The 9,641-nt window shown below is 42.0% G+C and overlaps 1 protein-coding gene across 3 annotated transcripts; it reads right to left on the bottom strand.

The window, feature by feature from the left end:
- Positions 1 to 1,076: 1,076 nt before the first annotated feature.
- On the bottom strand, positions 1,077 to 9,266 carry LOC124009367 (alanine aminotransferase 2-like). 3 transcript variants are annotated; one of them, XM_046321129.1, is made up of 11 exons: positions 8,476 to 9,266; positions 8,182 to 8,271; positions 7,777 to 7,885; positions 4,489 to 4,622; positions 4,144 to 4,387; positions 3,924 to 4,003; positions 3,650 to 3,786; positions 2,699 to 2,873; positions 2,294 to 2,449; positions 1,983 to 2,095; positions 1,077 to 1,797 (listed from the first exon to the last, which is right to left on the bottom strand). In XM_046321129.1, the coding sequence occupies exons 2-11, from the start codon at positions 8,251 to 8,253 to the stop codon at positions 1,707 to 1,709; spliced, it is 1,311 nt and encodes a 436-aa protein (XP_046177085.1). In that variant the 5' UTR covers positions 8,254 to 8,271; positions 8,476 to 9,266; the 3' UTR covers positions 1,077 to 1,706. The 3 variants fall into 3 exon arrangements, with proteins under 3 accessions (XP_046177085.1, XP_046177087.1, XP_046177088.1); XM_046321131.1 differs by lacking the exon at positions 7,777 to 7,885 and having other exon boundaries at positions 8,476 to 9,259; XM_046321132.1 differs by lacking the exons at positions 7,777 to 7,885; positions 8,182 to 8,271; positions 8,476 to 9,266 and adding an exon at positions 5,348 to 5,614.
- Positions 9,267 to 9,641: the final 375 nt, after the last annotated feature.

The following is a 9,641-nucleotide window of genomic DNA, read 5'->3' on the forward strand; positions in this document are numbered from 1 at the left end:
ATATTCTGCACATCTATCACTCCAGTGTTTATTTGTTAAATTGTAATTGCCTTACCTCCCTATTTATTGCCTTACCTTCCTAATTTTACTTCATTTGAACACACTGTATATTGACTGTACGTTTGTTTATTCTGTGTAACTCAGTGTTGTTTGTGTCGCACTGCTTTGCTTTATCTTATAAAGGTGAAATAAAGACATTTAAAAATACTGTGAAGTAGCATTGTATCTAGTCAAACACAATTTTTTCAAAAAGTTTACGAAGGGTCGGCATTTAGGCTTATGGAATGGAAGGAGTAAAAGGCCAGCAACACTCTTATCCAGTCCTCCACGAAAGAACACCATATATAGATTCTACAGACCCTACTAAGTACTCCCAACCCCACTTTTACATTGGCAAAAATAAAATCTCTACAGCACATTGTAAATAGACCATGAAAATAAAATGTAACAGTGGTTACAATCTCTTTAAAAAAAATACAAATACAAAATAATGTATTGCAATTGCATATAATCACCATAAAGAATTGCCATTGATTACAAATGTATATCTTTTGAATGAGTTATCGACATTGCAAAGTTTTGAAATGTGGACTTTTATTTTGAAAGTTTAGTCAGTACCATACAAAAGTGTCATCATTTTTGCTCCTGGCAGGATAGTTGTTACAAACACAACCTTGAAACTGCTATTCAGATCTTAGCACAGGCTTTTGATTTTGTAAATACTACAACGCTGCAAATTCTGTTACATTTCTGATACTTTGTTAATATTCAGAGCATATTGTTAGAATCTCTGATTGTTAAACTCTAATTTGACAATAGCTGTATTATACCACATAGTAAGTCAAGTGTAATGTGTTCAATAGAATGGTTGAGAATCTGAGGTGATTTAAAACATCCATATTTTGTCAGTAGGCCTATGAGGTTTTACTGTATTTATATACTTATTGAATATGACAAACTGTTATGTTATAGAATAACAAATGTCTTGGATTAAGTATTTTTATCCTCACAAACTAGAGGGTGGCTAAATTCCCCTTGAAATGCCATTGGAGTAACTCAACACAGATTGCATCCAATGCTTTAAAAAGTCTGTTTATTTGTCATCATTTTTACATCTTAGTAATTTAGCAGATGTTCTAATGCAGAGCGACTTACAGTTAATGCATTCATTTTATGATAGCTAGGTGAGACAAACATATCACAGTCATAGAAAGTATTGAATTGACATGGACTTTGGATGTTAGTGAATATGGCCAAAATCTATCCTTACCTTAAAAATGTCAACTTTCACTTATTCCCTTAGTTCCAATATCTCTGCCCCACAATGGCAGATCCTAACAATGTAACGTTCTTATTGTTAAGAAGAGTCTGAGTATTTAGAGGGGATCTATACTATCTGAGACAGGTAGTTTCATTCTCTAATGCCAAAGTTTGACAAAATACGGAGAATATGTTTTTTCAGTGGACATGCATGACTTGAAGCATAATAATTATGTTAAAGGCCGCTCAAGCCCCTCTTTGCTCAATCCAAATGCAGAATTTTTCAACTCAGGTCATGTGTTGTCTTAATTTATCATTTAAATATGGTCTGTTGAAAGATAAAGACGTTAAACAATGTTACTGGTTGCACTTTTCTTCTCTGTACTGTGATTGTGTCTGAAGTTAAATGTATTATTCATCTTTGGGCTGTAAGGTTAAGCCAATTTTCAGGAGAACTCCTTGAGGAAGTGCAGGTGGAAGTTCTTCAGGCGTTTCAGTACCTCTTCCATGGTCTCCACTGGGGTCATGACAAACAGTCTACAGAGAGAGATGAGAACAAATCAGTGGGGAAGTATAACCATTTAAATAGAATGATGAGGCTAATGCTATGCTTCCCTGTTCATTTGCATAGGATGAGTAGTGGATATGGAGCCATTGACTACTGGAGTGTTTTATGGTGACATTTCTATGTCCAGAAGCTGTTGACAGAGAGAGGATTGTACCTGATGTGGTGGGTGCCTTCCTTCTGTCCATACTCACACCCTGGTCCCACACACACTCCTGCCTCCTCTAGTAACCGTTTACAGTACCACAGGTCAGGCTGCATCCCCACCACCTGCAATGGAAAACAGAAAACTCACATATATAAGAGATCAAATCATTAACTCCAGAGTATTTAGAATTAATCAGATGTTGAATCACATGTTTTTCCTCCAAAAGGTGAATGTCTCTTGAAATGCCCATATGACAAACAGCAGTAGTCATTCTAGTGCTCTACCTGACCATACAGTGTACTATTTGCCCCATGACAAACCTTGGCCTTCTCAATGGCTGCTTGGGGTAGATACAGCCGGGGAAATACGAAAGCTCCTCCCATCATCGGCTGACAGCTGATCCCTGGGATATTGTTCAGAAACTCTGGGACCCAGTTCATGTTATGGACCAGCATGGCCCGGATAGACTGGGTCTCCTGGCGGAGATGGGAGAGAAGACGGAAAAGAAGGACACTGGGAGAGCATATTGTATGGGACACTGAGGTGCCGTTGTGAATAGGGAAAGGAATACATTTGTTTGATTTTGATGAACTATTTCTTATTTTAGAGACTTCAATGATTGTAGAGCACTATCATTAAACTACTTGTGACTAAATGTTACATGGCATATGCAATCTATTAAGCCTAACGTCATACTGTCATACATCTATTTTGATGGGTCTCACCTGGGCATAGACCGGGTATGAGGGGTCCCCTGGCCTGGGAGGGTTAGCCATGAGCTCCAGGGCTAGCTGACCAGTCACAGGGGCACAGATGTAAGTGGAAAAGAGGGTGTAGGCGTACCTCATGATGGCGGGGTCAAGGTTCACCAGCTCCACATACCCCCCGCGAAGCCCACACCTGTGCAGGGAGGAGACGCATACAGAGTAGTGGTCAAACACTGGCCTGCTGGTTTCAGTACAGGCTTTTACACCATAGGAAGACTGAAGTGGATCTCTTAGGGAACTGCCAGCTATTTTATTTACTTTTGTCACTATTGAGTTTGTGTTGGCAGCTCATATATTGTCTAAGATGGCCCTAATCCATGTTTGCTCTAACGCTCATGCTGAAGGAATTTGACATTTCTAAAGAAGTAGTAGGCTAGTAGCTAATTACTTTCCAGATCATTGTAGAGTACAGTAGGCTATAGTATGTATGTATTGAAGAACACTCCTCTGTTGATGCGACTAATTGCTCTAATTGGGCCATGCCCCACCCCTTCCCACTACAGCTGTTCTCACTGCCAAAAACCACTCCTCAGGCTTTTTTTCACTCCTAACCTTACCATTTAACCCCCTTCTGAAAACGGCAAATCTTTTCATGGTGATGCCAGGGGGTGGCATATTCTGTTTGCCTTCCTTTTGTGCATGAAATAATCAACCACCACAACCCTACCTAACAGCCTTACAAGCCAATAAATCCTCACCCCTCTGCTGTGTGTGTGAAATAAATCAGATTATTGAATCCTTCCTCATCTCATTCATCCAGCAGCATTCTAATAGATGCATCATGGTGGCATTCTGAACTTTAGACTAGTCAATTACAAAACCTCCTAATACAGTTCACCTTTAGTTGAATGCATGAATCCGTTAGTCTATTGCCTTAGAAGACAGACAGTGCTGCTGTACAGTACTCACTCTCCCATGAAGCCTTTGGATGCTGAGTGGAAAGAGGCCAGCTCCACTGTGTTTGAGAGAGGAGGCCCCATCTCAGACAGAACCTTCTTATAGGAGACAAACTCACTGCCCTCCCTGAACACACTTTCCTGATACACCTGTGGATCAAATGAAACAGCGAGGGGTGCGTGGAAGACAGAACAACAACTCACTACATAGTCAATATAGAGGGAAGTGAAATATTTGTGATTGAAAATAAGTGATTTGTCAGGAGAAAGTATAGACAGGAAGTAACCTCATCAACCATGAGGAAGAGCCTCTCCTCAGCAGCGAATCGGATCACCTTTTCAATACACTTCCTGCTCTGAACATGACCTAGCAACAACAAAACAAATGAGACTATCCATAAATACTGCTGAGGTAACTTGGCTGCAAAAAGGTTTATACATTCTTCATAGGGACAAATAGTGGGGTACTACTGTATCAACCATCATGGAACCGGAACAACTCGTTACCTGTAGGATTCCCCGGGTTGATGACATACAGGGCAACTGTGTTGCAGACACCCTTAGAGGCCTGTAATGCTCTGCGTAGCTCCTCCACCTCCATTGCCCAACCCTGCTCCTCATCTAGGTAGTAGGGAACAACGGCTGCACCGAGCCTTTGCAACATCATTTTGAAGAAAGAGGAGGCGGGAACAGCGGTCAGCACACCTGTCGGGAGTGAGGCCTGATTGTGGACCAACAGCTTCAGAACCAGCTAAACAAAAACAATAAAGAGTGAAAGATGAATGAGACAGACACGATGATTAAGATGATTATTATTATGACAATTATGATGATGGTGAAGATGATTCTCACCATTAAAGACCCCTGGGAGCCAGATGTCATTAAGATATTCTCGGGGGACGATAATACACCACCATCTCGTCGAGAGATGAAGTTGGACACACTGCACTGTATATAAGAGATACCACCAGTGGGCGTGTATGAGCCTGATAAGATAGAGAAGAAGAACAAAGATATGTATATCAAATATAAGCACACATCACATGCACACTGAACAAAAATATAAAAAAATCTAAAGTGTTGATCCCATGTTTCATGAGCTGATATAAAAGATCCCAGAAAAAGTCCATATGCACAAATAGCTTATTTCTCTCAAATGTTGTGCACAAATTTGTTTACATCCCTGTTAGTGAGCATTTCTCCTTTCCCAAGATAATCCATCCAACTGACAGGTGTGGCATATCAAGAAGCTGATTAAACAGCATGATCATTACACAGATGCACCTTGTGCTAGGGACAATAAATGGCCACTCTAAAATGCCTCAGATGTCTCAGTCTTTGAGGTAGCATTCAATTGGCATGCTGACTGCAAGAATGCCCACCAGAGCCGTTGCTCGAGAATTGAATGTTCATTTGTCTACCAATGTTGTTGTAAATAATTTGGCAATAAGTCCAACCAGCCTCACAACCACAGACCAGGCGTAATCCCACCAGGACAGGACCTCCACATCCGGCTTCTTCACCTGTGGGATTGTCTGAGACCAGCCACCCAAATAGCTGATAAAAATATGGGTTTTCACAACCAAATCATTTCTGCACAAACATTCAAAAACTGTCTCAGGGAAGCTCATCTGCGTTCTCGTCGTCCTCAGCAGGGTTTGACCTGACTGCAGTTCGCTGTCATAACAGACTTCAGTGGGCAAATGCTCACCTTCAATGGCCACTGGAACGCTGGAGAAGTGTGCTCTTCACGGATGATTCCCGATTTCAACTGTACCGGGAAGATGGCAGACAGCGTTTATGGCGGAGTGTGGGCGAGCGATTTGCTGATGTCAGTGTGGTGAACAGTGTGCCCCATGGGGCCGGTGAGGTTATGATATGGGCAGGCATAAGCTATGGACAATGAACACAATAGCATTTTATCTATGGCAATTTTAATGCACAGAGATACTGTGACGAGAACCTGAGGCCCATTGTCGTGCCCTTCATCTGCTGCTATCACCTCATGTTTCAGCCTGATACTACATGGCCCCATGTCGCAAGGATCTGTACACAATTTCTGGAAGCTGAAAATGTCTAAGTTCTTCCATGGCCTGCATACTCACCAGACATGTCACCCATTGAGCATGTTCGGCATGCTCTGGATTGACGTGTACAACAGCGTGTTCCAGTTCCGGCCAATATCCATTAACTTCACACAGCCATTGAAAAGGAGTGGGACAACATTCCACAGGCCACATTTAATAGCCTGATCAACTCTATGCAAAGGAGATATGTCGCTCTGCATAAGGAAAATAATGGTCACACCAGATACTGACTGGTTTTCTGATCCATGGAATCTGTAATAGATGCATACAGTTGGGAGAACACGTATTTGATACACTACCAATTTTGCACGTTTTCCTACTTACAAAGCATGTAGAGGTCTGTAATTTTTATCATAGGTACACTTCAACTGTGAGAGACGGAATCTAAAACAAAAATCCAGACAATCACATTGTATGATTTTTAAGTAATTATTTGGCATTTTATTGCATGACATAAGTATTTGATACATCAGAAAAGTAGAACTTAATATTTGGTACAGAAACCTTTGTTTGCAATTACAGAGATCATACATTTCCTGTAGTTCTTGACCAGGTTTGCACACACTGCAGCAGGGATTTTGGCCCAATCCTCCATACAGACCTTCTCCAGATCCTTCAGGTTTCGGGGCTGTCGCTAGGCAATACGGACTTTCAGCTCCCTCCAAAGATGTTCTATTGGGTTCAGGTCTGGAGACTGGCTAGGCCACTCCAGGACCTTGATATGCTTCTTACGGAGCAACTCCTTAGTTGCCCTGGCTGTGTGTTTCAGGTCGTTGTCATGCTGGAAGACCCAGCCATGACCCATCTTCAATGCTCTTACTGAGGGAAGGAGGTTGTTGGCCAAGATATTGCAATACATGGCCCCATCCATCCTCCCCTCAATACGGTGCAGTCGTCCTGTGCCCTTTGCAGAAAAGCTTCCCCAAACAATGATGTTTCCACCTCCATGCTTCACGGTTGGGATGTACTCATCCTTCTTCCTCCAAACACGGCGAGTGAAGTTTAGACCAAAAAGCTCTATTTTTGTCTCATCAGACCACAGGACCTTCTCCCATTCCTCCTCTGGATCATCCAGATGGTTATTGGCAAACTTCAGATGGGCCTGGACATGCGCTGGCTTGAGCAGAGGGACCTTGTGTGCGCTGCAGGATTTTAATCCATGACGGCGTAGTGTGTTACAAATGGTTTCCTTTGAGACTGTGGTCCCAGCTCTCTTCAGGTCATTGACCAGGTCCTGCCGTGTAGTTCTGGGCTGATCCTTCACCTTCCTCATGATCATTTATGCCCCACGAGGTGACATCTTGCATGGAGCCCCAGACCGAGGGTGATTGACCGTCATCTTGAACTTCTTCCATTTTCTAATAATTGCGCCAACAGTTGTTGCCTTCTCACCAAGCTGCTTGCCTATTGTCCTGTAGCCCATCCCAGCCTTGTGCAAGTCTACAGTTTTATCCCTGATGTCCTTACACAGCTCTCTGGTCTTGGCCATTGTGGAGAGGTTGGAGTCTGTTTGATTGAGTGTGTGGACAAGTGTCTTTTAAACAGGTAACGAGTTCAAACAGGTGCAGTTAATACAGGTAATGAGTGGAGAACAGGAGGGCTTCTTAAAGAAAAACGAACAGGTCTGTGAGAGCCGGAATTCTTACTCGTTGGTAGGTGATCAAATACTTATGTCATGTAATAAAATGCAAATTAATTACTTAAAATGATTTTCTGGATTTTTGTTTAAGATTCCGTCTCTCACAGTTGAAGTGTACCTATGATAAAAATGACAGACCTCTACATGCTTTGTAAGTAGGAAAACCTGCAAAATCGGCAGTGTATCAAATAATTGTTCTCCCCACTGTATCTGTATTCCCAGTCATGTGAATTCGATAGATTCGATTATTTCAATATCAACTGTTACTCTGTAAAATCTTTGAAATTGTTACATGCTGAGTTTTATATTTTTATTTTTGTACATTGACAGTCATGATGATCGGCAACCTTAGTGCATTCAAAAAAACGTAACAAAAAAACGTGTTTCCATAGGTCCAATTGTAGTCCTCCTTACCTACACTCCCCCCATCACATGCGCTCAGTAGGCTTTGGGCCCTCTGTTTAACGTCCCCTGGCAGTTTATCACTTTCGACCAGCTCAGGGTATATGCAGGCTGCAAGAACCTGACACACACACACATGCATGAATGCGTACACACACAAAGGTGTAAAGAGAAAGAGTTAACAAATACAACTAATATTTATTTAACCTTTATTTTACTAAGCAAGTCAGTCAAGAACAAATTCTTATTTTCAATGACGGCCTCCGGTTGTGATTCAGCCTGGACTCAAACCAGGGTGTCTGTAGTGACGCCTCTTGCACTGAGATGCAGTGCCTTAAACCGCTGTGCTACTCAGGAGCGAACAGGCAGGATTAACGGGCGACACTCAGACAGAAACAAAGGTTAGAATGACATTACCTGTCGCACAAAAGTCAAGGGTTTTACCCCTCCTCCGTGTGGGCCTCCCCAACTGACGTCTATCACATCCATATAGGGCTTCCTCACTCCCTATCAGAAACAGATTACATACTGTAGTGTAAGTCAATGGATATTCATTAGTATATTATATTGTGTTTCACATGAAAATGCACTTCATTGCATGGACAAGTGAACATGTATCTAGCCGTTCGATGTCTGAAATAATATAACATGACTTCAGTATTAAGGTCGCTAACATCAGGTCAGCTCCGTGGCTGAACTATTAGATCTTACCTGTGTGAGTTCTGTTCTGGGTTGCTCGTCTCACCAAGGGCTCCAGCTCTGTCTGTTTGATGCTCCTCACCTTGGGGCAGATCTATCTCAGGTAGAGAAGAGACAATAGTTGTTTAACCTGGAGTATTCCGTGTGGCGGGCTGAGTAAAAAGTATATTCCTTATCGGTCTTGTGGGTGTCAAGTGATAGGGTTGCGTCTTTCGAATCCGGTATCAGGAAGAATAAAAGTCAGAATCTGTCGTTAATTATCTTTAATTAAATTCAAGCAATAAATGGTAAATGCAATTTTCGTATATACGGGTTCACTGTATCACCACGCAGGGCAAGCAGAGAACTGACAGGATGTAAGTAAACAGATGTTCTTATACTGTGATAGATGTAGTTCCAACTCGTCTGTTGGCCTATCACAGTAGAGGCTGAGCATGGTTTAGACTTGCTCAGCCTATCGCAGGCCCTCAGGCTGGTCCCCGCATCTTGGCGCTTCTTGGAGTCCATCCTCTGTCGATAATAGATTCTTACTGTTCTGGTATCACACCCTAGTTATAACAGTTGCTCAGTTCCTGCTATTGTGTTGTTCAGTATTTTTCCATCTCAGTTAAACCTCGGGATAAACCCCTCCCTATACCTGATTAACCACAACTTTGTAATAATCAGCAAGTCACACCATGTGCTCAATATTGGCAAGGCAAATGTATTAAACAGTACACCGCTTTACAACATGCAAGTCACACCATGTTGCTCAGTTATTGTCACACACACACACACACCCTGTCGATGGCAAAATCCCTTGAATCACATTTTCATACTGGGCGAACAAAATACAAAAATACAATACAAAATATAACATGTGTAAATACCCGTTGTTAAATGGGAAACAGCAGGTTAGTTGTGCAGGGCTGAACGGTATTGATGGCTGTCGTTGGCAAAATCTGTAGCATGACGACAACTGTGTTAGTAGTGGCTTATGTGATCATTACATCGGTGTATGCTAGCTAACACACTTATTTACAGCAATCATATGCCAAAGCACATCCCGGAAAGCCCCTCAATCCCTAACAGGTACCATATACCCACACATGTATATGATTCTTTATTTATTTTATTTTACCTTTATTTATCCAGGCAAGTCAGTTAAGAACAAATTCTTATTTTCAATGACGGCCTAG

Source organism: Oncorhynchus gorbuscha, linkage group LG22, assembly GCF_021184085.1.
Source record: "Oncorhynchus gorbuscha isolate QuinsamMale2020 ecotype Even-year linkage group LG22, OgorEven_v1.0, whole genome shotgun sequence".
Classification (NCBI taxonomy): domain Eukaryota; kingdom Metazoa; phylum Chordata; class Actinopteri; order Salmoniformes; family Salmonidae; genus Oncorhynchus; species Oncorhynchus gorbuscha.